We start from the raw sequence: 27,934 nt of genomic DNA, 5'->3' as shown, positions 1-27,934 counted from the left end.
CTGCACATCTCCTGTGTGGGTCTGAATTGTGTGTCGGATCTGGATGGGAATCGAAACTCTAAGGCTGAGAACTCTGTGACCTGAGAGTGGAGGGAAAGGGATCGGGGAAGATATGGAGGGAAAGAATTAAAACTGTTGCTTTTATAATACGGGAAATAATGTAGGAAACGCGGCGGATGGGTTGGACAGCGTGTGGGGGGCGAGGAGCGGAGTCACCGGGTCACGTGGGAGACCCTCCGGCCATCACGTGATCCAGTTTCACAGCGGATCTGCAGCATCCGCAGGTTTGACTCCTAGGCCCCGCCCACCGCCCTGATGACGGGCTGACGACATCGCGCACGCTCAGTTCTTTCCGTTCTTTGTTCAAGCGGATCGGCATCGGGAGGGGTTCCTCGCCCCCAGGGTGGGGAGCCGGGAACGAATGGTTCTCTGCGGGGCGAAACCTACGATTTTCTATTGGTGAGTGTTGAAGCCGGTCGCGAGTGGCGTAGGGGATCTGATGTTGGGCAGTGAGTCCCTTTAACTGTTCCGAACTCAAACAAGAGAAACCTGCAGATGCTGGAAATGCGAGCAACGCTCACAAAATGCTGGAGGAACTCAGCAGGCCGGGCAGCATCTAGGAAAAGAGTACAGTCGACGTTCCCGGCCGAAAACCTTCGGCAGGACTGGAGAATAAAAGGTGGGGGAGGGGACGGAGAGAGAAACACAAGGTGATCGGTGAATCCTGAAGGGGGAGGGGATGAACTTTCCCGAACTGGCGGCCTCGCCTCGCTTCCTTCACAGAATCTGCCGGGGTCGGTCCGGGTTGTGAGACCTTCACACCGAACCGTCTGAGATGAGCCGCCGCTCAGCCCCTGTTGTTCTGGTCCTGTTAGCAGGATGAAGTAAAACATATTTCCATATTGACACTGACGGAGATTTTGTATAATTTGTGTTCCGTGTGTTATCTGAATGTACTTGCCTGTGATTCTGCTATCAGTCAGGGTTTCTCTGTACCTGTACCTTCCCGTACTTGTGCACTGGGCAGTAAGTGTCGGGGCTTTGGAGAGGGCGCAGAAGAGGTTTACCAGGATACTGCCTGGAATAGAGGGCCTGAGCTACAACGGGAGGCTGGACAAACTTGTGTTGTTTACTCTGGAGCCGTGCCGGCTGGGCTGAGACTGAATAGACGTTTAGAAGATTACCAAAGGATTAGAAACAGTGCCTCAGAAAGGCAGCGTCCATTATTAAGGAACTCCAGCACCGAGGGCATGCCCTTTTCTCAACGTTACTATCAGAGAGGGAGTTAAAGAAGCCTGAAGGCACACACTCAGTGATACAGGAACAGTTTCTTCCCCTCTGCCATCGGATAGCCAAATGGACATTGAGCCCTTGAACACGACCTCACTTTTAAAATATATAGTATTTCTGCTTTTTGCACAATTTTTAATTTATTCATAGAATAATAGAAACTTACAGCACAGTACAGGCCCTTCAGCCCACAAAGTCGTGCTGACATGTCACTACCTTAGAAAATACTATGGTTACCCATAGCCCTTTATTTTTCTAAGTTAGTTTTTTCTCCAGTGCCGCCAGGTTCCTATCCAAAAATCTTTGAAAAGACCCTATCATGCCCACCTCCATAACCGTTGCAGGCAGCCCATTACACCACTCTCCACCACTCTCTGACTAAAAAAACTCACCCCTGATATCTCCTCTCTATGTACTCCCCAGCACCTTAACCCTATTCCCTCTTGTGTAACCAATTCAGCCCTGGGAAAAAGCCTCTGACTATCCACATGATCAATGCCTCTCATAAACTTGTATACCTCTATCAGGTCACCTCTCATCCTCCGTCACTCCAAGAGAAAAGGCCGAGTTCACTCAACCTATTCTCATAATGTATGCTCCCCAATCCAGGCAACATCCTTGTAACTCTCCTCTGTACCCGTTCTAAGGTTTCCACATTCTTCCTGTAGTGAGGTGACCAGAATTGAGCACAGTGGAGTGTGACCAGGGTCCAATATAGCTGCAACAAAATCTCTCGGCTCCTAAACTCAATCCCACGATTAATAAAGGTCAATGCACCATATGTCTTCTTAACCACAGAGTCAACCTGCATAGCAGATTTGAATGTCCTATGGACTCGGACCCCAAGATCCCTCTGATCCTCCACACTGTGAAGAGTCTTCCCATTAATGCTATATTCTGCTATCATGTTTGACCTAATAAGTTGAACTACTTCAAACTTATCCGGGTTGAACTCCATTTGTGACTTCTCAGCCCAGTTTGGCATCCTTTCGGTGTCCAGCTGTAACCTCTGACCGCCCTCCACACTATCCACAACACCTCCAACCTTTGTGTCATCAGCAAATTTACGAACACATCCCTTCACTTCCTCATCCAAGTCATTTATAACAATTACAGTGAGCAATGGTCCCAGATATACATATACTGTAATTTTAATTATTTTATTTTGTTTTATTTTTCTTCTAAATTATGTATTGCATTGAAATGCTGCTGCAAAGTTAACATAGTTTACACAACATGACAGTGATAATAAACCTGATTATGAATCTGTGTGGACAGATGATATATTTTTCCTGAGAGTTCAAATATCTAATACACTTATGGGGAGACGAAATGTAAATGGCAAGTTTGTCTCTTTCCACAGAATGGTTGGTAGCTGGACTCTGCCTGGGGGGGGGGGGGGGGAGACCCCACCAGTCACGTGATCCTGTTTGCCCCTCCCATTTATCCACAGATGTAACTAACTCTTCGCGCATGCTCACTGTCTCCGGTTGGGTGGTGTTTTCCTTTCTGCTCAGTGCTGAAGCGGATCGTCTGTGGGATTGGGAAAGGGTCCTCCCCTCCTGGGTCAGGAAGCCAGGGATCAGATCACAGTCTGCGGGCCGAAGATATCGTTTTCCCATCAGTGAGTATTGAGACCGATCCCGAGTGGGGAGATCCAACGTTAGCCATGAGTGCTGAACTGAGGGCCAATTACTCATTTATTTTCCAAATATCTGGGCTCTTCAAAAATATGTAGATGTCACTTAATCTGTATTGAACGATCCAAACCAGGAGCCCAGGCTGTTTATTACCACAGAGTTGAAATGGGAGACCCACCAACAGGACACATGAGCCTGTTTAACACTGATCTACCTCGCCCTCTGGTTTGTGACTCAAGATCATGTGGTGTGCGGTCAGAGTCCCCGGATGTGAGGTGATGCTTCCTCCATGTTGTGTTGGGGAATCTGATGTTGGCCACTGAGTCCCGTTAACTTCCCCCAGCTTGTCTCATTTCCTGAGCCTCCTCGCATTTGTCTTTGAGCTTTTTGGCTGGTGTCTTCTCCCGGACTGGGGTGGGTGAGGAAAGAGAATGTCCCAGGCAGTGGGAATCTTTGATTTCACTACCTGCTTTCCTGTGGGACTGAGAAGTCTAGTGTGAGAATGGTTTCTGTGTTGTGCTGATCTGGATCCAAAGGTCTTTGCTGTTCCTCGCAGTCATGGGCAGAGCATTTACCATGAAAAGCATGAAGTGTCTGAACTTTCTAAGATGTGTTGAGAAAAATTTGGTGAGGGTTCAAAGTATATATGGCAAAGTTCTTGTTGTTTGTTCTAACTGTCATTTTAAGATCCTTTATACAGTAGTGTGTACTATTAATTCAGTATCTGTGTATTGCTGGAGAACCTTAATTGATCGTCCTTGATTTCTTCTCCCCCTCATTCTATCTGCTCATTCCCTGCCCATCTTGTTCAGTCTCTCTCCCACCAACTTCAGTGACATGCATCAACTATCTGGGTCAAACTTGGTCCACCCTGTATCACACCTCTTCAATGATATATATCGGCAATCTTTCTTGTTTTCATTGTGAGGTATTCTTTTACACCTTCGGCCTCACTGAGTTATTTCCAGAATCAGTTCTTGTCAGCTGGAAAACCAGAGGGTCATCAGGTACCAGTTCTGTTGTGCATTGGTGTGGGAGTGCTATTTTGTGAACTGTGACTGCCTGACACACTTCATCATATTACAGTCAGCAAAGAGTTCTGGGAGAGTTGGTGCTTGGGCTCTAGTCCTGTGATCAGCATTCCAGGGAAATGGAACTGCTGGTGTTTGGGCTTTGACTTTGCTTAGTGCTTCTACAGATGAGGCTGGATGGATGTCCTTCTTCGAGCAGCTGGACATTGGTTGTGGGGAAATCCCGGATTGCACTACCCTGTGTGAGATGTGGGGACAATGTGTGAGACTCTCCGGGTCGATGAGTGGCAGATTAAGCTGTGTGACTCTGTGAGGTTGGGTCCTGGGATATCAGTTTTTGATCCAGGGAAAGTGGACCCGGGGATTGAGCTGCTTGGGCTTGTGAGGTGTTGATCGAGTATTTCTGGTCTGGGATAAGATGTTTGTTTCTGGAGTTCCTTTGGAAGCAATGACTGCTAATCAGAGGAGAGGATGTTCCCATTCCATCCTCACAGGGAGAGGTTGTGAGTAAATGGGCTGTTCCGTGTTTACAACAGTAGAAATAGACCCTGAGTTTGGTGTTCAAACAGTGCTTCGAAATCCCCCCCTCACTGTCATCTGTCTGTCACTCGGTGGAAATCAGGCAGAATCCCAAGTTGCTGGAGATCTGCAATAAAAACTGAAAATGCTTGGTCATTCTGACAAAACATTATTACCCTGAATTGTAAAGTTTGTTCCTCTCCCAAAGCTGTTCCTTACCTGCTGAGAATTTCTGATAATTCTAGTTTCTTTTCATTACATTTACCTTGGAATGGTTTATATTTCCTGAAATTAACCTGGAAATGGAAATGGCTCATTCTGTGCTAGTAGAAAAATAAAGAAATCTCAACTTACCCTGTAAATTATCCTGGTATCAATATATCTCTTATTCCTGGAAATGTGTTCAGTACAATTGCTGCTAACATGGTTTACAAAAATAATCTCAGGAATAATCGATGTTATGTATGAGGAGCGTTTGGTGTTTCTGGACCTGTGCTCAATGGAGCTCAGAGGGACGGTGGGAGTGGTGGAGTGATGTATGGTTAAGTAAACCTACTGAATGCTGAAAAGCCTGGACACAGTGGACACGGAGAGGATGTTTCCATTAGACGGGGAGTCTGTGATCTGACATCACAGTCTCAGAACAAAGATGCTCCCCTTTAAAACTGAGATGAGAAGAATTTTTTGGTTAAAGGATGTCTGATCTGTGGAACTTGTTGCCGCAGAGGTTGGTTGAGGCTGCCATTGGGTATATTTGTGGCAGAAATTAATATATTCATGATTGGTGCATAGCTCAGGATTGCAGGAGGAAGGCAGGAATATGGTGTTGGAATAAAAATCAGCCATGGTTAAATGGTGGGGCAGACCAGATGGATCAAATCACCTAATTCTGTTCCTGACTGTATGATGGCTCCTGCTTATCCCATATCGTTTTGTGATGTGTGAGGGACAATAGAAGGTTGTTCACTGAGATCATTATATCTGCCTTCAACATTTAAATTTCAGTGAGTTTTGTTCTTAGTAACATTCAGCAGAAATGTTTGGTTCTCCTTTTTAATGTTAACATACTTCATTATCTCTCTGGTTAAAGTTAGACCTGCGGTGAGAAGTTTATTTGAAGAAAAACCCCAACTGGAAGCAAACCACAGCTGAAGACGAGGGAACAGCAACAAGTGAATTGGCCCGAGGACTGAGAACAGCAACTGGAGAGACCAACTTTGCATCAAGAGACTCGGATTTCCCAGTGATTCAGTCAGGAGAAAGTTTGGTGAGTCTCATTTACTCAAAAACATGTACTTTGGACATTACATACCTGTACAAGGGAAGGTAGGAAATAGCTGGAGTGAAACTGAATGTGCCCAGAAGAACCAGTTATGCTTCTGACAGACCCAGTTGCAATCAGTCCCGGTCTGGTAATGTGCTTCCAGCAGCCCAGCCCTTTAAAACCACTCCCATTCAGTGGAAGTCGAATCTGGATAAAGTCACTCAGAGACCGTACGGTACAAACTCTTTGTTCCAAGCGCCCGGGGCTTACTCAGTTAGTCACTCAGACAGGAACAGACTGTGAATGCTCCCACCCTATCCACCAATTCCCCTTACACATTAGATGTATCTGTCCAGATACTCCCCCACACAAGACCGGATGGAGCCAAAGTTATTTACTGTGACAGCCCCTAAAGACAAATTACAAAATAGTCATAATGGCTTACACACACAGAACAGACTGATGCTGTCCTATCTCTACACATGAGTGCACAAGGAGATAAGCATCCTGAAACCGTAGCTCGCTACCCTCAAAAAGAAATATGGCTCAGCATGGCTTAGTACATCTGTTGATCATCAGGAGTTTCTTTCAGAAAAACAGGCTGTTATAGTTTAACGAAGTGTTAACCCTTTTACATACTTTATCATTCCCTTCTTTAGATCATTACATGATCAACAAAGCAGTAACTTTTTTACAGAGAAAGCAACTGAGTACAGCTTTGACTTCTCAGTGGGGAAAAACAACATACATCAGTAATTATAACAATGATATGTACAACTTTTAGGAAATAGGATTAGGACTTTGCCCCACATATTACCTTACAGGCCTTTGAAGATCACCATTTCAACCCTTCGGTGAACCCGTGTAAATCGTGCCCTACTTTCTTGATGCTGTCAATCTCCTTTGCAGTGTGCTTGGAGAGGGATGTAACGTTAGTAGACTCATCAGGGATATAGGTGCTGCATTCTGTGTCAATAATAGCACAGGTTCCCCCTTTCTCAGCTGGGATAAAATCTAAAGTCGTACGATTCTGTACGACTGTTTGCCAGATTGCAATCATTTCAATGGATGTTTCTGTTACTTGGGCCTGTGTTTCTGTCACAGGGCCCCTGCAGCATTGTGGCCAGCTCCTGAAGTTCTTATAGCCAAATTGATTATCTCTCATGAATTTCTGGCTACGCTATAGGAGAGAAAAACTATCATCAAAAATCGCTCAGTCTCAGTTATTCCTCTCGGCTGCTGGGCTCCTGCAGATATGGCCAGGATGCATGTTTCCCAGCGTAGGAAGTTCCGCTTGGTGGGGCCCTGAGACACCATCCCTCAAAACACTGACAGCCACGGTCATCACAGACTGGACCACAGTTCCTCACTCTCTTCCCCGGGTGTTATTTGAAAAAGCCCAGGCAGATAGTTCCTCACTCTAGTTGAGCAGGATTACTGACATTTGAATCATACTTTTACCATACCGAGGAATTTCAGCACAAACCCAGCAGGCCCCTGGTTCTACCTGCTTGGCATAGGTGTGACAGAGAGACAGAAAGGTGTTAACATGGGGGCCCCCGGGTGCTGGGGTGAGCCCTCTTAAAGACATAAACACGAGCAGCACTGTTACGTACCCAATTGGTTTAAATGAACCAGCAGCTATAGACCACACCTGGAGTCTGGTTTTGATGTTAAAACCACTCTCTTTATTCGTATCTACTTATAATATAACAAATTAAGCAAAATAATCAAAAGTTAAAAAGTGTTATGAGTACACATACGTGTAAATATAACTCCCAAACCTTTGAGCTCAGGGAATACCAAGCTTAAAGTCTTAAGATGGTGAACTATGAAAGTTCAGTTCAGCCATGGAATAAATGACAGGTTAACAGTCGCTGTAGGTTCTATCCGTTGTCGTTCTAAATCTACATACAAATTATCACCAGAAGCAGCTTATCACAGGCGTACTGTCTTCAGAAGGAACTACCACACAAGCAAGGGTTGACACACAGGTAGATTCCACAAGGTACTCCCAATCCAGATCCAACACACAAAGTATTACCGACAGTGATTTCCACAGAATATCCCTTCTCACAAGTGGTTACCACATAACACACCCGAATCCGGCTAAGGGTTAACAAAAGTGGTAGCCGCGAGATACTCCAACAACATCCCCATATGGATTATACGAATTATCACCAACAGTGATTGGTCACAGGGGTACTCTCTTCAAGTGAATTACCACACCCAGGCAAGGGTCAGCACAAGTGGTCTTCACAGGATACTCCCAAACCAACAGATCCACTCCTATGGATCAAAGTGACAATCACACATTCAGTACACGCTGGATCAATAGTCAACCCACCTTGTGGGCATAGGAGAGTCCAAACAGTGGCCTTTGGCCACTAGGCCCTTTGTTTCGAACCTTCCATCTTCTTTCTTTCTCTCTGCCTGACTGTGTTTGTGACTGTCCTTGCTTAAATAAAACAAACTGTGAGCTATATAAACACAAGTGTAAACATGCTGCATAGTCAAATAGTTCTGCCCCCCTCTCTCTCTTAGTAAGAATCAAACGGGAGAATATTAGTTTCCTTCGGGGTTGATCGGGATTCGAAAGTTGGGTCCCAAAAATATGTCGAAGCTCGTCACATTCGATTTCGGTCATTGTCAGGCCAATCCATATTATTTGTATTAATAATGTTGGCTAACTTAGTTGGTAAGCATTGGAGCAGTAAGTCATTAATAATGGGTATTTGTCCCCCCAGTTTAAAGGCTTGGTCTCCTGTGAAACTGCCGTAGCAGGCCACAAGTCACATCCACCCATTCACGCTCCACTTTTAGCAGCTCCCAACCTTTGGCATTCCTTCTGCAGTACATACCTCTATCCCATTCCATTATTCCTCCAGCTTGCTGATAATATACTGTTCCACTTTAAACGTATGTCACATCCGGAGCTTTTTCCAGTTAGCCGAGGATTTCCTTCCACGCCGCTGTGCGGTGTTGGGAAATCATGTACAAGGCAAGTTACAGCAGTAGTTTGCCATTGCCTTCTGCTGGGTGAGTTGTTTTGTTTAAGAGATCACCAGCTCTAACCCAGCACGGATGAAAGTGTGCAAGGGAGTCAGCTGGATTCGAACTCGAGACCTCTCGCCTCAAAGTCCAATTCTGAAGCCAGTAGGCCATCAGTGGCATAGCTGGCAAACTTCCATTTTACATCTGCCTTTTCCTTCCATTTCCTTTTCAACGATTTCCACTTCTTTCCTCAGTTCTTTTTCCATATCAGATTTACTGCTTGTTCTCATGACGTAATAACCCAGGCTCCCCCCCCCCCCCCACCCCCCCCGTCCGAGGCCACATTTTGTTCCCCAATTTCTTACTCAGTGCTGCACTGAACATTTGAAAATCATTTTCCTCGTCCGGAAAACTCTCACACAAAGTTGTGTAGGGCTGCTCCTGGCACACTCGTATCAATCGACTACAATTAACCGATTATCTCTAAGTAATTTATCAGGCACAAAGCCTCCAGCTCAATTAACAATCAGATAAATTTACCCAGCAGGCACCTCCTGCTCAATTGATGAATTTACCTGACATGTCTGCTTCCTGCCCACTTAGTAAAGTTTACCCAGTACCGCCTCCTGGCCACTTAGTAAACTTTATCCAATACTGCCTCCTGCCCACCTGGTAAAATTTTTGCCTACCTTATACTAGTCTCCCAACAGATTTTTTTCCCGATCCTGTCAAGGTATGTGATCAGCCTTGGGCAAGGCACCATACATCCAAAGGAACTAACAGTGAGCGACAAATTTAAAATACCTATTGGGCTCCCGGTCAGTCCCCACAGTCCCCAGAGTGGTTCAGCTGCTTACTCAGCCCATCTTCTCAGTGCTCTGTAGATAGAGATCCTGATCATGATGCCAAATGTTAAAGCTGAATCTGAATAAAACTCGAGATACAAGCTTCTTATCGACACCACAGTTTATTGCACATTCTCCTGCAGGAGTTTGAGCCCCAGTTGTCACAGGGAAGGCACGTAAGCACTGCCACTATCTGACAAGTCGACTGACTTAGGTTACAGCCGTGTATTTATACACAGTACACCCCATGCATCACTATTTCAAGATGTTATTTGAACTGGTATGCCCACCAAGTGTGTTGCTGCAAATCTTAATTACTTAGATAACAGAGTTTGTTATATTGAGGTTTTAATTATGGATGGATGTACTGTCCACTTATTCCCTTTGCAAAGCCCTGACTTAATTACAAACAGATGTTCATTCCTGTCCTTATCAGTGAGTCCTCCGCCCCTTACTCAAATGAGGGTAGAATGTATAATGGTATCAACTAACAACGGTACAGTATACAATGTTATCAGCTCTCAGTGTGTCTCTCTGCAAGCCACAGAGAACTGGCAATGAGCCTGCCTTAGCTAACCACTGAAGACAGTGTTTACTTCGGTTCAAATATTCATATTCAGTCCCAATTATTCTTTTAGCCAGAGATTACATAGGTTACATAGGTTTTTTTTTATATATCCTCAATTCCTCAGGAGGGTTCAGGGGAAATATTTATGTCCAATATAGAAACTGGTGTTACCTGTGTGTATTGAAGAATGAATTGGGAGAAATTGTTATGGGAAACAGGGAAATGGCAACAGAATTTAATGCGTACTTTAGATCTATCTTCACCAGGGAGGACACAAGCAATCTCCCAGATGTATGGATGGGCCATGGTCATAAGATATCAGAGGAATATCAGAGGGGACAGATTGACATTAGGAAAGAAACTGTGATGAGTAGACTGGTAGGACTGAAGGTTAATAAATCCCTGAGTCCAGATGGTCTGCATCCGAGGGTTCTAAGAGAGGTGGCTCAGGAAATTGAGGATGCATTGGTAATCATTTTCCAATGTTCCTTAGATTCAGGATCAGTTCCTGAAGATTGGAGAGTGGCTAATGTTATCCCACTTTTCAAGAAGGGAGGGAAGGAGAAAACGGAGAACTATCCGTTAGCCCAACGTCAGTCGTGGGGAAGATGTTTGAGTCCATTATTAAGGACGAAATAGTGGCACATCTTGATGGCAGTAATAGGATTAGGCTGAGCCAGCATGGATTTACCAAGGGCAAATCATGCTTGACTAATCTGTTGGAGTTTTTTGAGGGTGTAACAAGGATGTTAGATGAGGGTAAGCCAGTGGATGTTGTGTACCTAGATTTTCAGAAGGCATTCGATAAGGTGCCACATAGGAGATTGGTGAGTGAAATCAGAGCTCATGGCATTGGGGGCAGGGTTTCAACATGGATAGAAAACTGGTTGGCAGATAGAAAGCAAAGGGTATCAGTGAATGGGTGTTTCTCGGACTGGCTGGAGGTGACTAGTGGGGTACCACAGGGCTCTGTATTGGGACCACAGCTCTTTACGATTTATGTCAACGATTTAGATGAGGGCATGGAAAACTATATCAGCAAGTTTGCTGATGATACTAAACTGGGCGGCAGTGTGACATGCGAAGAGGACGTTAGGAGAATACAGGGAGACTTGGATAGGCTGTGTGAGTGGGCAGATACTTGGCAGATGTCATTCAATGCGAACAAATGTGAAGTTATCCACTTTGGAAGCAGGAACAAGAGGGCAGAGTATTGTCTGAACGGTGTAGAGTTAGGTAAAGGAGAAATGCAAAGAGACCTAGGAGTCCTAGTTCGTCAGTCAATGAAGGTGAATGAGAAAGTGCAACAGACAGTGAAGAGGGCAAATGGAATGTTGGCCTTTATTACAAGGGGAATTGAGTACAAGAGCAAGGATGTCCTTTTGCATTTGTACATGGCCCTGGTGAGACCACACCTGGAATATTGTGTACAGTTTTGGCCTCCAGGTTTAAGGAAGGACATTCTGGCAATTGAGGAAGTGCAGCGTAGATTCACTAGGTTGATTCCTGGGATGGCAGGGCTGTCTTACACAGAGAGATTGGAGAGATTGGGCTTGTACACGCTGGAATTGAGGAGATTGAGAGGGGATCTGATTGAAACATATAAGATTATTAAGGGATTGGACAAGATAGAGGCAGGAAATATGTTCCAGATGCTGGGACAGTCCAGTACCAGAGGGCATGGTTTGAGAATTAGGGGTAGGTCATTTAGGACAGAGTTAAGGAAAAACTTCTTCTCCCAGAGAGTTGTGGGGGTCTGGAATGCACTGCCTCGAAAGATGGTGGAGGCCAATTCTCTGGATGCTTTCAAGAAGGAGCTAGATAGATATCTGATGGATAGGGGAATCAAGGGATATGGGGACAAGGCAGGGACTGGGTATTGATAGTGAAAGATCAGCCATGATCTCAGAATGGCGGTGCAGACTTGAGGGGCCGAATGGTCTACTTCTGCACCTATTGTCTATTGTGACAATGCAAGAGGTGCTGGAGAATTTGCAAGTGGAAAGACTTGGAGTAATCTTTGCAAACCTGACTTTTTAAAGCATAATTTAGCAAGCAAACCACATATGAACAATGTGCAAAAGCTCTGGTGAGATGATTCTTCATTACTCGTTACAGGCCTGCTACATAGTTTGTGTGAGAGTGCAGATGAATTCCATCAAACCCGGGGGATATCAAAGTATTTATCGACAGTGATTTGCTCGCTGTGAAAATGATTACCTCTCTGTATAAAATTCACTGTGCACATGTCACTGGGCAAAAAAATGCACGGTACATGATTTATGTGCACACTGGTCATTACAAATTAGGGGGGACATTGTGGGAAAGTGGGGAGACCTCCAGTGTCCCTTATGCCCCCACCTACAAGGTGTGCATCCAGCTGCAGCTTGTAACCCTGCACCTTAAGGAGTTGGAACTGGAAATGGATGAATTCCGGATCATCCAGGAGTTGGAGCAGGAGATAGATATGACATGAAGAAAGGTGAGTTACACACAAGGTGCAGGACACAGAAAACTGGGCGAGAGTCAGGAAGCGGAATAAAGTTAAATAGCCATCACAGAGAACTCTTGTTGTTATCCCACACAACAACAGGTGGAACACTTTAGAAACTGTTGGGGTGGGGAGGATAGATTACCTGACAGAGAAAAGTCAAAGGGGTGATAGTGAATTCATTAGTTAGGGGAACAGAACAGGAGGGGACTGATATCCTCGTGGTAAGGCTTGCTAGTGCTAGTGTGGGTGGAGAGTGTGGTGGTTAAAATAAGTTGCTGGGGAAATGGGAGCCAGAATGACAGAACAGATAGTGGAGAGGGTGAATTGAATTGAATTGACTTCACAATGTACACTAGAAAGGCCACTCGGCCCATCTGGCTCCGGCAGTGTTTCTGTTCCATATCAGTATATCAAAATCTACCCCTGCCGTTCCTCTCTCACTCTCGCTGAGATGACAGGCTGCAACTAGTTACCACTCCGTGGGATAGGAGATTTCTCTTTAATTTCATAGAATCATAGAAATCTACGACACATTACAGACGCTTTGGCCCGCAATGTTCTGCCGACTATGTAACTTACTCTAGAAATTGCTTAGAATTACCCTCCCGCATAGCTCCATGTATCTATTAAAAGACCCTATTGTATCCGCCTCTACCACCGTCGCTGGCGGTGCATTCCACACACACACCACTCTTTGCTTAAAAATCGTAGCTCTGACATCTCCTCTGTACCTACTTCCAAGCAGATTAAACCTATTCCCCCTTGTGTTAGCCGTTTCTGCCCTGGGAAAAAGCCTCTGGCTATCCACACGACCAATGCCTCTCATCATCTTATACACCTGCATGAATTTCCTGCATGATTTTCTCCAGGCTGAACAAGAGGATGAGCTCACGGTGGTTGTGACGTTGTTCAGGGCTCCAGACGAAGTTGGTTAAACTCCTTCTTCCCCGCTCTTTTCAATGTTTTGGGTCATTTTCAAGAATTTTAAAGGACTGTGCCTCAGACAGCTGGGTTGTTGCAATTGTTACGTACCAGCAGCAACAGATCACTCATGGAGTCTGGTTTCGATGGTAAAAACACTCTCTTCATTAGTATCTACTCCAAATCTAAAAGATTGAATGAAAAATACAGCAATTAACTGTGTTATGCGTATATATAGCTCCTAAACTATCAACCTTGGGAAACAATGCTAAAAGTCTTCAGATGGTAAATTGGAAAAGTTCAGTAATCCACGGAATAAGTGAGTGAGAGGAGAGATTTGTAAATCCTCACGAAAACGTAGAGAGAAGGCAATTACGAAGAATTCCACACACATTCCACGCTGGGTAAACGAGAAAACAGTCGCCGAAGATCTTATCCGTCGATTAGTTCCGAAATCCACTTAGAAAGATCACCAGGTGACAGTGACAGTGACAGGAATATCGTCAAGTGGTTACCACAGAACACCCTGATTCCAGGCAAGGCCCAACAAAAGTGATACCACAGGACACTCCAACAAATCCACACATATGGATTATACGAAGTGACATCCAGACATCCGTTGTGCACTGCGTGCCGATGATCAACCCAATCTTTTGGGCGTAGCAGTGACAAGCTGAAGTCTCTCTCACTCTCACTCTCTTCCTCTCCCTCTCGCTCTCTCCCTCACTCTCTCTGTCCCCCCTCCCTCTCCTCCCTCTCTCCCCTCCCCTCTGTCTCTCTGTCTCTGCTGCTGCGCGTTTGTGAAGTCACAGCCGCGCCTCCCTCAGGCACTTAAAGCGACACTCACTCCGCTGTATCTGTCAGTTCACCAGCGCTTGAATGCCACTGATCCTTGAATGTGGAGGCGGAGATGCTGGAGAAGACAGCGCCCCACTCGCTACAAGGAGAGCTCGAACACGTGTCCATGTCCGTGATCTGATTGGATACATCGCCATGACGTTCAGAGCACTGTGACGTCTTCACTGGCTCTCATTTTGGAACGGATTCAGTCGGCCTTCGCAGATACACCAACAGCTTCCCACTGGGAAGCGGCTGTTCACCTGCTCCGTGTGTGCGAAGAGACTCATTCAGTTAACCCACCTTGTGATGCTCCGGTGAGTTCACAGTAAATAGAGGCCACATTTCTGTCCGGAGTGAGCAAAGAGTTTTACTCACTCATCCCAGCTGCTGCAACACCAGCAAATTCACATCAGGGAGGAAGTTCAAATCAGCTCCGTGTGAAAGGTTTAACCATCACGGTGACTGAAGGCAGCTGCAGGTTCATGAGGGACTGTTACTGTCAGATTCTGCAGTTCTTGCGGCTGCTCATCGCACCCAGGACTGAACCCTGGTCACTTAGCATTGGAGGAGTCTGTTCTGCTGATGTTAGCCTTAAACTAGACTGATGTTTAATATTGTGGATCTGTGACAGATAAATCACTTCTGTATCAAATTCCGTTTCTCACCAGAGAAGTCCCTGCCGATGTTTCTGTTCCATATCAGAATATCAAAATCTACCCCGGCCATTCCCTTCTCACTCACCCTGAAATGACAGGTTGCAACTAGTCACTACTCTGTGGGAGGAAGGATTTCCACTGAATTTCATAGAATCATAGAAATCTGTAGCACATTACAGATACGTTTAGCCCACATGGTTGTGCCGACCATGCAACATACTCTAGAAACTGCCTAGTATTACCATACCGCATAGCCACCAATTTTCCTAAGCTCTGCGTACCTATCTAAGAGCCTCTTAAAAGACCCTATTGTATCCGCCTCAACTACCGTCGCTGGCAGTGCATTCCACACACACACCGCTCTTTGCTTAAACAAAACTTAGCTCTGACATCTCCTCTGTACCTACTTCTAAGTAGCTTAAACCTATTCCCCCGCGTGTTAGCCGTTTCAGCCCTGGGGAAAGCCTCTGTCTATCCACACGACCAATGCCTCTCATGACCTTATACACCTGCATGATTTTCTCCGGTTTGAATAAGACGATAAACCCACTGTGATTTTGACGTTCTCTCCCCCCTCTCCATTCTCCATTCCTCCCCTCCCCCTCTCCCCTTCACCTCCTCCCCCCTCCCCTCCTCCTCTATCTCTCCCCTTCTCCCCTCCTCCCCTCCTGTCCTCCACCTCTCCTCCCTTCCCCTCCCCTCCCCTTCTCTCTCTCCCTCCGTTGGTGTTTCACGTCACAGACCCACCTCACTCAGGCAATTAAAGGGACACTCACAGTAAACGAACCTGCGGTCTCCTAACACAATGCACCTCTAAAGTCTGACAGCAGATTAGCGAGTGAATCTTCGATGGTGTAGAGTCAGAAACCAAAGAGCTGCCAGATTGAGTCAGACTTTAGGGCTGCAAAGAGGAGGAAGAGGAATCAGACCAGCAGGATGTGGCAGCAAAAGAAAGATTAGAAACATTTGGAAACTGGTTGATCGAAAAAAAAGGTGGTTAATTTCTGCAAAATACTGGTGGCAATCAACAGTCAGGCAGCAATTGTGGAGAGGCATAAAAAGGCAACGTTTAGACCGAGCCCCTTCAGCATGCCTAGCCTGTGTACTCCGCTGCCTAGTTGCTGCTTGAACTGCAGAGTTCCTCCAGCATTTTGTATGTGTGCGTCTCTGTATTCCCAGCAACTGCAGAATCTCCTGTGTTTTATAACTGCATTTTACTTAGATACACATTGATATTGAGTATATTGCTTATGGAAACCGCTTTCTGCGTTAAAACAGCTGCAGATTTTTCTATACACACGAAAAAAATGAGGTATGGACTTTGAACCGGTGCTTGCAGAAATGTTTAATGGCATCGTGATTACCCATAGGGCCATGCGTTAAGAATTCTGCCGGCGCTGAAGCGCCGATGAAATGCGCAGGCGTCAGGCTGAGGACGTCCCCGAGTATCACGCATGCGCGCAGTGCACAGAAGGCCTTGAAAATGTCGGCTACAGGTAAGAGCGATTCTCCGTGTTTTTATCTTAAACACCGACTTCAGAGTGATTCCTGTGAAATCCGGAGACCGTGGCCAACAATCCCGGGACAGTCCTGCCCTCTTCCCTCTCTCTCAGCCCCACGATCCGTACACGGGCCCCGGGGAGCTCCCGGCTGATGAGGGAATGGGAACCGATGGATTCTCAGACAGAGCTGAGCTCCAGCTATCTAAATGCAAGGATGAGGAACTCGGAGAAAGGGAACAAAATCTTTTACATCAGCAGTTGAGAAAATCACCTTTGTTCTACCTCCCATCACAAAGAAGAGGAAATCTGCAGATGCTGGAAATCCAAGCAACTCACGCAAAATGCCGGAGGAACTCAGCATTAGTACTCTTTTCCATAGATGCTGCCCGGCCTGCTGAGTTCCTCAGCATTTTGTGTGTGTGTTGTTTGTTCCACCTCCTTTTGTTCTGAACTTTTCTACAGGCGAGAACATGTTTTGACCCATTCGCTCTGGGTACATGATTATATCAGACACCTTTGCCCTGGGCAACAAGTAACTTTCAGGTCAGAAATGTGCCAGACTCCAGTGAGACAGACTACTGCCCTTCCCTTCATATTCATTGTCATTGCCATCACCGAGTTCATCACCGTCAGTCATCTGGAGAGGGCTCAGGGGAAATATTTATGTACAACACAGAAACTGGTGTAAAAAAAATACACGGTACATGATTTATGTGCACACTTGTCATTACAAATTAGAGGGGACGTTGGTGGGAAGGAGGGGAGACTTCCAGTGTCCCTGATGCCCTCACCTACAAGATGTGCATCCAACTGCAGCTTGTAACCCGGCACTTTAAGGAGTTGGAACTGGAAATGGTTGAATTCTAGATTATCCAGGAGTTGGAGGGGGTGATAGATATGACAGGAAGAGAGGTGAGTTACACACAAGGTACAGGACACAGGGAACTGGGTGACAGTCAGGAAGGGAAATTAGGTTAAATAGCATCACAAAGTACTCTTGTGGCCATCCCACACAACAACAGGTGGAATACTTTAGAAAGTATTAGGGGGGATTACCTGGCAGAGGAAAGTCAAAGGAGTGATAGGGGATTCATTAGTTAGGGGAACAGAACAGGAAGGGGACTAATATCCTAGTGGTACGGCTGCGAGAGCAAGTGTGGTGGAGGGGGGTGCTGATGTGGTTAAAATGAATTGTAGGGGGAATGGGAGCTAGAATGACAGGACAGATAGTGGAGAGGGTGAATTGAATTGAATTGACTTTCTTACATACATCCTTCATGTAAATGAGGACTAGAAGTCTTTATGTTACATCTCCATCTAAATGTGTGGTGTAATTTATAGTAATTTATAATAAATAGTTTGTGCATAGAACAGTCAGTATAACATAGATATGCAATTGTATCAGCATGAATTAATCAGTCTGATAGCCTGATAGAAGATGATGTCCCGGAGCCTGTTGGTCTTTTTGCTGTGGTACCGTTTCCTGGATGGTAGCAGCAGGAACAGTTGGTGGTTGTGGTGAATTGGGTCCCCAATATCTTTTGGGCCCTTTTTCCGCACCTGTCTCTGTAAATGTCCTGAATAGTGGGAAGTTCACATCTACAGATGAACTGGGCTGTCTGCACCACTCTCTGCAGGTTCCTGAGATTAGGGGAAGTACAGTTCCCATACCAGGCAGTGATGCAGCCAGTCAGGATGCTCTGTAGAAAGTCCTTAGGATTTCAGGCCCCATCCCCAACTTCTTCAACCATCTGAGGTGAAAGAGGTACTGCTGTGCTCTTTTCACAACACAGCCGGTATGTACAGACAATCTGAGATGCCTGGTGATGTTTATGCTGAGGAAGTTAACGCTGTTCACCTTCTCAACCCCAGATCCATTGATGTCAAGAGGGGTTAGAGTATCTCCATTCCTCCTGTCATCCACAACCGGCTCCTTTGTTTTTGTGACAATGAGGGGGAGTTTGTTTTCTTGACACCAGTCAGATGTTGTTCAGACCTCAGACAGAGTCAGCAATCAAATGGTTGAGCATGGTGTGATGAATGTGCTGAGCTGTGTATATCACAATGCAAGAAGCATCGGAGGAAAGCCAGATGAGCTCAGGACAGGGAATTATGATATTGTGGCCGTTATTGGGGCTTGTTTACACACAACAGTCTGAGGGATTTAGAGATATTTGTAGAGAGATTGCAGACCATGCCAAGAAACAAAGGTTGTTCCAGTAAGTGATTTTAACTTTCCATATATTGACTGGGACTCCCATACTGTAAAAGGACTAGATGGAGTAAAGTTTGTCAAATGTGCCCTTAATCAGTACGTAGAATTCCCGACGTAGAAGTGTGCAATAAGCTGTTAGGAAATGATCCAGGGCTGCTGATGACAGAATTTATTAAACATCATACCATGAGATTCAAAGTAAAGATGGAAAAAGAGAGGTCTGGACCACGGGTTGAAATTCTAAATTGGAGAAAGGTCAATTTTGATGGTATCAGAAAGGATCTGACAAGTGTGGTTTGGGACAGGCTGTTTCCTGGCAATGGAGTACTTGGTAAATGGGACTTGTTCAGAAGTGAAATTTTGGGGATATAGAGCTTGTATGTGCCTGCCAAAGTAAAAGTTGAAAGGTAACTGGTCCAGGGAACCTTGATTTTCAAGAGAAATTGAAGCCCCGGATATTTTGTTCCTCTAAATGCCTCAGACTGTTGGGTGCTACTGAGATCCATTAATGACTACAAATCACAATTCCACACACTGAGCGCATCCGACTTTTTTGTTGTCATCTTCTGTTAGGTTCTAAAACCTTCCAAATAGTTTTTGCTCTTTTGTTTGCCCTCTGTTTGACTTTTATGTTGGCTCTGGCTTCTCATTCCAGCCACTGTTGTGTCCTCAATGTTTTCACTTCCTTGGGATATATTGATCACTCAGCTCTTGCTTGCATTTGCCCTTTCTATACTCTCATGGTACTATATGCTTTTAACAAGTTGTCAATTCAATGTATAATTTCTTTGTGTATGTTTGGAGCCTTTTTTAGGTGCATATGATGATGAGGGGTATTGATCGTGTGGATAACCAGAGGTTTTTTTCCCAGGGCTGAAATGGTTAACACAAGGGGGCATAGTTTTAAGGTGCTTGGAAATAGATACCGAGGCAATGTCAGGGGTAAGGTTTTTTTTACACAGATAGTGGTGGGTGCGTGGAATGTATGCCAGCAGCGTTTGTCAAGGCAGATACAATGGGGTCTTTTAACAGCCTCTTGGATAGGTACATGGAGCATAGAAAAATAGAGGGCTGTGTGCGAGGGAAATTCTAGGCAGTTTCTAGAGTAGGTTACATGGTCGGCACAGGATTGTGGGCCAAAGAGCCTGTAATGTGCTGTAGATATCTCTGTTCTATGTGAAGAAGCAAAGCAACTTCGGTTATTCGCCAATCCTCTATTACCACCCCGTTACTAAAGATGACTTAATTATCTCTGCTGGGGCCCCTACAATTTCTGCTCTTGCCTCCCACAGGGTCCGAGGGAGCTCCTGGCCATACCCTGGGGATTTATCAGGATGGGTGAAAACATGCTTCCACCAATTCTGTCTGGCTACATAATGATATCAAACACCTTTGCCCTGGCCAACAAGTAGCTTTCACATCACAAATGTGCCAGACTCCAGGGAGACAGACTACTGCCCTTAAAGGCAGTATTCCTTGGCATTACCATCACTGAGTTCACCACTGTCAGTCACCTGGGTGAGACTTCAGGGGAAATATTTATGTACAATACTGTGTGTATTGTGGTGATGCAAGAGTTGCTGGAGAATTTTCAAGTGGGAAGAAGAGGAGTGATATTTGGAAATCTGAAATTGAAAGCATCATTTAGCAAGAAAATCACAAATAGGTGGTTTGCAAAAGCTGTGGCGAGTAAATCCTTCATTAACCTGTTACATAGGTTGTGTGAGAGTGCAGATGAACTCAATCAAGACTCAACCAGAGGAGATTAAAGTTCTTACTGACAGTGACTTGCTCGCTGTTGAAATGAATACCTCTCTATATAAAATTCAGTTTGCACATGTTGTTGTCACTGGGTAAAAATTGTACAGTACAAGGTTTTTGCACACACTGGTCATTACAAATTGGAGGGGACATTGGTGGGAAGGCAGGGAGACCTCCAGTGTCCCTGACGCCCTCACGTAGAAGGTGTATATCCAGCTGCACTTTAAGGAGTTGGAGCTGGAAATGGATGAATTCCGCATCATCCAAGCGTCAGAGGGTGTGATAGGTATGACGAGCAGAGAGGTGAGTTGTACCCAGGGTGCAGGACGCAGGAAACTGGGTGAGGGTCAGGAAGGGGAATGAGGTTAAATAACCATCGCCGAGTACTCTTGTTGCTATCCCACACAACAACAGGTGGACACTTTAGAAACTGTTGGGGGGAATTACCTGGCAGAGGAAAGTCAAAGGGGTGATAGGGGATTTGTTAGTTAGTGGAACAGAAGTAGAAAGGGATGAATATCCTAGTGGCAAGGCTTGCTAGTGCTCCCCTGTGGGGTGGGTGGTTAAACTAAAGTTGCAGGGAGGATTGGAGTCAGAATGACACAGCAGATAGTGGAGAGGGTGAATTGAATCGAATTGACTTTATTACTTACATTCTTCATACATGAGTTGTAGAAATCTTTATGTTACGTCTCTGTCTAAATGTGCAATGTGAAATTTATAATAGTTTATAATAAATAGTATATACAACAGGACAGTCAGGATAAATAAAAGTACAATTGTATCAGCATGAATTAATCAATCAGAGGGCCTGGTGGAAGAAGCTGTCCCTGGGCCTGTTGATCCGGGCTTTCAGGCTGTGGTACCGTTTCCCAGATGGTAGCAGCTGGAACAGTTTGTGGTTGGGGTGACTCTGGTCCCCAATGATCTTTTTTACACAGTGGCCCTTTTTACACACCTGTTTTTGTCAATGTCCTGAATAGTGAGAAGTTCACATCTACATATGCGCTGGGCTGTCCGCACCACTCTCTGCAGAGTCCTGCAACTGAGTGAAGTACAGCACCCATACCAGGCAGTGATGCAGCCAGTCAGGATGCTCTCAATTGTTCCCCTGTGGAAAGTTGTTAGTATTTGGGGCCCCATCCCACACTTCCTGAACCGCCTGCGGTGAAAGTGGTGCTGTTGTGCCTTTTTCACCACACAGCCAGTATGTACAGACCAGGTGAGATCCTCGGTGTTGTGTGTGCCAGGGAACTTAAAGCTGTTCACCCTCTCAACCCCAGATCCTGGGTCAGCCTGTCTCCATTTCTCCTGTAGTCTACAGCCAGCTCCTTTGTTTCAGTGACATTGAGGGCAAGGTTCTTTTTTTGACACCAAACAGATGTCATTCAGACCTCAGGACATGAAATTACGATATTGTAGCCATTACTTGGACTTGCTTGCGCCCAACAGTCTGAGGGATTTCAAGGAACAAATCTGTAGAGAGATTGCGGACTATGCCAAGAAACAAAGGTTGATAAAGTGAATGATTTTAACTTTCCATTTATTGACTGGAATCCTAGGCTGTAAAAGGACTAGATGGGGTAGGGCTTATCAAATCTACCTTAATCAGTATGTAAAATTCCCGATGTAGAAGTGTGCAATAAGCTATTGGGAAGTGATCTAGGGCGAGTGACAGAAATTAGTGTATGGGAACACTTTGTATCTACTGATCATGAGATTCCAAGTAAATACAGAAAAGCAGAGGCCTGGACCTCTCTTGAGATTCTAAATTGGAGAAAGGCCAATTTTTATGATATTTGCAAGGATTTGACAAGTGTGGATTGGGACAGGATGTTCTTTAGCAAAGGAGAACTTGGTAAGTGGGAGTTCTTCAGAAAGAAATTTTAAGGGTGTAGAGTTTGTATGTGTCTGATAAAATAAAAGTTGAATGGTAACTAGTGCAGGGAATCTTGGTTTTCAAGAGATAATGAGGCCCTGGATATCTCGTTCCTCTAAATGCCGCGGACTGTTGGGTGCAACCAAAACTCATTAATGACAACCATTTCATAATTCCACTCCCGAACTCATCTGACTTTCCTTTAGTTGTCTTCTGTTGGATTCTAAAAGCTTCCTTATGGTCCTTTGCTCTTTTGTTTGCCCTCTCCTCTGTTTTTATGTTGGTTTTGGTTTCTCATTTAACCCACGGTTGTGCCCTGCTGCCTTTCCAATGCTTCCACGTCTTTGGGATGTATCGATTACTCAGCTCTCGAATTGCTCCCAGAAACTCCAGCCATTGTTGCTCTGTTGTCACTCCAACCTTTTCTCTTCCAAACAAGTTTGGCCAGCTTCTCTGTCACAGAAACATGGAGAAGTTCAGTACAGAAACAGGCTATTTGGCCCATCTAGTCAATGCCAAAAACATTTAATCTCTCTAATGCAACTACCTGCACCGGGATCATCACCCTCCATACCCCTACCATCCAGGTACCTGTCAAACTTCTCTTAATGGTGAAATCGAGCTCATATTCTCCACTAGTGCTGACATCTCATTCTGCACTCTCACGACCATTTCAGCAAAGAGCTTTTCCACATGTTCCCATTAAATTTTCACCTTCCCCATTTACCCATGACCTCTGGTTGTCATCCCACCCAACCTCAGTGGAAAAAGCTGCTTGTATTTACCCTATCTATACCCTCATAATTTTGTTTACTTCCAACAAATCCTCAGAGCAATGTATAATTTCCTTGTTTATGTTTAGAGCCTTTTTTAGGTGTATAAGATGATGAGGGGCATTGAGTGTGTGGAGAGCCAGAGGATTTTTCCCCAGCATTAAGATGGCTAACAGGATGGGGCATAGTTTTAAGGTGCTTGGACATATATGCCGAGGGGATGTCAGGGGTAGTTTTTTTACACAGAGAGTGTTGGATGTGTCGAATGCAATGCCAGCAGCGGTTGTTGAGGCGGATACAACAGGGACTTTTCACACTCTCTTAGATAGTTACATGGAGCTCAGAAACATAGAGGACTATGCGCTAGGGAAACTCCAGGCAGCTTCTAGAGTAAGTTACATAGTCGGCACAGCACTGTGGGCCAAAGGGTCTGTAATGTGCTATAGATTTCTATCATTCTATGAAATTCAAGGGAAATCTCCAAACCCACGGAGTGGTGACTAGTAGTGAATAGTGGGATAGTTACTGGAACGTATGAGCAGGAACCGGAAATATAAGTATTTGGATAGATGTGGAATGATTAAGAATAGGCAACATGGCTTTGCGCAGGATAGGTCATGTCTAACCAATCTTATAGAGTCTCTCGAGGAAGTTATCAGGATAGTGGATGAAGATAAGGCAGTGGATGTTGTCTACATGGATGTTAGCAAGGCACTTGACAAAGTCTCATATGGGAGGTTGGTCAAGAAGGTTCAGTCACTCAGCATTCTAGATGAGACAGTAAATTGGATGAGACACTGTCTTTGGCAGAAGCCAGAGTGTGGTAGCAGATGGTTGCCTCTGTGACTGGAGGCCTGTGTCTAGTGGTTGCCACAGGGATCAGTGCTGGATCTGTTGTGGTTTGTCATCTAGATCAGTAATCTGGATGATAGTGTGGTTAACTGGATTAGCAGATTTATGACCACCAAGACTGGTGGTGCAGTGGACAGCGAGGAAGACTATCATGGCTTGCAGTGTGATTTGGACCAGCTGGGAAAATGGTTTGAGAAATGGAAAAGGGAATTTAATGCAGACCAGTGTGAGTTGTTGCACTTTAGTCTGACATACCAAGGGAGGTCTTTCACAGTGACTGGTCGGGCACGGAGGAGTGTTGTAGAAGAAAGGGACCGGGGAATACAAGTCCTTAATTCACTGAAAGTGGTATCACAGTTAGATAGTGACGGAAAGAAAGATTTTACCCCATTGGCTTTCAAGAACCAAATACTGACGACAGATGGATATTATGTTGACTTGTAAAAGAGGCCTAATTTGGAGTATTTTGTGATGTTTTGGTCACCTACCTACAGGAAAGATTTAAAAGAGATTCAAAGATTTCAGAGAAAATTCACAAGGATGTTGCCAAGTTTGGAGGACTTGGGTTATAAGGAAAGACTGAACAGGTCAGGACTTTATTCTCTGGAATGTAGAAGATTGAGGTGAGATTTGATTGTGGTAGAGGGGCACAGATAGTGTCAATGCAAGCTGGCTTTCTCCACTGAGATTGGGTGGGACTTCAACCAGTGGCCAGGGGTCAAGGGTGAAAGGTGAAATGTTGAGGGGAACATGAGGGGAAACTTCTTCATGCAGATGGTCATCTTGGTTTGGAATGAGCAGCCAGCACAAGTGGTGCATGCGAGCTCGATTTCAACATTTAAGAGGTTTGTGTAGGTACCTGGATGGTAGGGGTGTGGGAGGGGCAATTTAAATAGTTCAGCACAGACTAGATGGCCCAAAGGACCTGTTTCTGTGTTGTACTTTTCTACAAGAACCTGAAATATTACAAAAATTCACTCTAACCCCTTTTAACAGCTGTGCCGACCAACCATTCATCTCAGCACGAATTTTTTTATATGGTGTTAAAACTGTAGCACCTTAAGTTAATAACACATAAAAGAAAATCCCTGATGCACATCCACAAAGACAATTTGCGTGAGACTGTTTAGGTTACTGTGGGGCCAGGCACCCATACTGCTCAGCAGGAACAGGGAATAATACCAATGGAGAGAGTCAAACTGAACCAAGGCACAGATTGGAGACGGCAGAAATGCCCCATTCTTATAGAGACACGAAGAGCATCAGGGAATTGATGGTCATTCCAGATGCCAGCACTCTGCCCAGTCAGGAGATGATTTCTCTGTCCAACTTGGGTTGAACCTCACTGTAACCGTGTGATACCAAATCAAACCTTGGTAACTCAAGTAATCTCATCTGAAATGTTGTCCTAAACCCTTTGATGGATTTTGTAAATCTTTCCACAGGTTAAAAACGAGAAGGAATTTGTCGCCGGGAATCTCAAACACAACACGCTAGTTTTGCTGTCTCTGTCTGGATATTTAAGAAGTGGAGCAAGGGATTCACTCAATCATCCTTCCTGCTCAGACTGTGGGGAGGGATTCACTCGATCATCCTTCCTGCTCAGACTATGGGGAGGGATTCACTCGACCATCCTTCCTGCTCAGACTGTGGGGAGGGATTCACTCGGTCATCCTTCCTGCTCAGACTGTGGGGAGGGATTCAATTGATCATTTGACCAAATAGCAAGCCAGTCATTTTACACAGAAGAAAGGCTGTTCACCTGCTCAGACAGTGGGAATAGATTCACTCGGTTATCACAATTGAATGTACATCAGCAAGTTCACACTGGGCAAGGCCATTCATCTGTTCTGTGTGTGAGAAAGGATTCAGTTGGACCTGTGGACACATCAGTCAGTTCACACCACACTGGGCAGAAGCTGGTGATCTGTTGAATTTCTGAGAAAGGATTCACTCAGTCATTTGACCTAATGGCTCACCAGCAAGTTCACACTGGGGAGAAGCCGTTCACCTGTTCAGTCTGTGAGAAGAGATTCACTCAGTCATCCCAACTACAGAGACATCAGCGAGTTCACACTGGGGAGAAGCCATTCACGTGCTCAGAATGTGGGAAAGGATTCAGTGAGTTATTTAGCCTACTTAGACATCAGCGAGTTCACACTGGGGAGAAGCCGTTCACCTGCTCAGAATGTGAGAAGAGATTCACTCAGTCATCCCAACTACAGAGACATCAGCGAGTTCACACTGGGGAGAAGCCATTCACGTGCTCAGAATGTGGGAAAGGATTCAGTGAGTTATCCAACTTACAGAGTCATCTGCGAGTTCACACTGGGGAGAGGCCGTTCACCTGCTCAGAATGTGGGAAGGGATTCACACTGTCATCCCACCTACTGGTACATCAGCGTGTTCACACTGGGGAGAAGCCGTTCACCTGCTCAGTCTGTGGGGAGGGATTCACTCAGTCATCCCACCTACGGAGTCACCAGCGAGTTCACACTGGGGAGAAGCCATTCACCTGCTCAGTCTGTGGGAAGGGATTCACTTACTCATCCCACCTACAGAGTCATCAGCGAGTTCACACTGGAGAGAGGCCGTTCACCTGCTCAGTCTGTGGGAAGAGATTCACTGATCCATCCAACCTACAGAGTCATCAGCGAGTTCACACTGGGGAGAAGCCGTTCAGCTGCTTAGTCTGTGGGAAGAGATTCACTCGCTCATCCAGATTACTGGAACATCAGCGAGTTCACACTGGAGAGAGGCCATTCACCTGCTCAGACTGTGGGAGGGGATTCACTCATTTATCCAGCCTACAGAGTCATCAGCGAGTTCACACTGGGGAGAAGCCATTCATCTGCTTAGTCTGTGGGAAGAGATTCACTTGCTCATCCAGATTACTGGAACATCAGCGAGTTCACACTGGAGAGAGGCCATTCACCTGCTCAGAATGTGGGAAGAGATTCACTCGCTCTTCCACACTACAGAGACATCAGCGAGTTCACACTGGAGAGGAGCCATTTACCTGCTGAGAATGTGGGAAAGGATTCACTCAGTCATCCCAACTACTGGCACACCAGTCAGTTGTTATGAATCCCTAGGTTTTGTTTGCTGTGGACTGTCATTTTAAGAGAGAGAGAGAGAGATTAGGAAGGTGAATCAGTCTGACTTGCAGCTTGTTTACATCACTCCCAGCTTGTTCAGTTTTAACTGAGGACACAGACGCTCAGAGTCAGACGGAGATGAATGAGGAAAAATGGAAGGATCGAAACAAGGGAAATAGGTGCCAAGGGTCACTGTTTGGAATTTTCCTATGCCCACAAGTGTGGGTTAATTATCGATTCATTGTACATCGAATGTGTGGTTGTCACCTCGTTTGATCCATAGGAGTGGATCTGATTTGGGGTATCCTGTGAAGACCACTGATGTGTTACCCCTTGCCTGGGTGTGGTGTGGTAATTCACTTGAAGACGATATGCCTTGTGACAAGTCACTTTGGGTGATAATTAGTATGTGGATTTGGAAGGATGACAGATAAAATCTACAGTGACTGTTCTCTTGTTTTACCACCATGGAACCTGCGGAATTCGACATAATTGCCTTCTATCGACATTTACCCTGGATTACAAATATCTCTCTCATCAGATATTCCGTGGTTGAACTGAACTTTCATAATTTACCATCTGAAGACTCCAAGCCTTGTTTCCCCCTAGCTCAATAGTTTCGGATTTATATTTACACACATATATACACATAACACTGTTAACTTTTGTTTATCTTGCTTAAGTTACTATATTATAAGTAGATTCTAATAAAGATAGTTTTACGATCAAAAACAGACTCCTGGTGTAGTCTCCACGAGGAAATCTGCAGATGCTGGAAATTCAAACACATAC

At 45.2% G+C, this 27,934-nt stretch overlaps 1 protein-coding gene across 5 annotated transcripts; it reads left to right on the top strand.

The window, feature by feature from the left end:
* The first annotated feature begins 300 nt into the window (after nucleotides 1-300).
* LOC132386649 (oocyte zinc finger protein XlCOF6-like) lies at nucleotides 301-27,893 on the top strand. 5 transcript variants are annotated; one of them, XM_059958962.1, is made up of 5 exons: nucleotides 311-459; nucleotides 2,744-2,914; nucleotides 5,571-5,747; nucleotides 16,433-16,558; nucleotides 25,490-27,893. In XM_059958962.1, exon 5 carries the CDS (start codon nucleotides 26,015-26,017, stop codon nucleotides 27,068-27,070), a length of 1,056 nt encoding a protein of 351 aa, XP_059814945.1. In that variant the 5' UTR covers nucleotides 311-459; nucleotides 2,744-2,914; nucleotides 5,571-5,747; nucleotides 16,433-16,558; nucleotides 25,490-26,014; the 3' UTR covers nucleotides 27,071-27,893. The 5 variants fall into 5 exon arrangements, with proteins under 5 accessions (XP_059814942.1, XP_059814944.1, XP_059814947.1 ...); XM_059958959.1 differs by lacking the exon at nucleotides 2,744-2,914 and having other exon boundaries at nucleotides 301-459; XM_059958961.1 differs by lacking the exon at nucleotides 2,744-2,914 and having other exon boundaries at nucleotides 301-459; nucleotides 16,341-16,558.
* The last annotated feature ends 41 nt before the right edge of the window (nucleotides 27,894-27,934 follow it).

This window comes from Hypanus sabinus, unplaced genomic scaffold (genome assembly GCF_030144855.1).
Source record: "Hypanus sabinus isolate sHypSab1 unplaced genomic scaffold, sHypSab1.hap1 scaffold_124, whole genome shotgun sequence".
NCBI lineage: Eukaryota > Metazoa > Chordata > Chondrichthyes > Myliobatiformes > Dasyatidae > Hypanus > Hypanus sabinus.
This window is presented reverse-complemented; position numbering and strand designations above follow the sequence as displayed.

Coding starts and splice junctions, on each gene's coding strand:
- LOC132386649 (XM_059958964.1), top strand. CDS start 26,015: ATGGCTCACCAGCAAGTTCACACTGGGGAGAAGCCGTTCACCTGTTCA.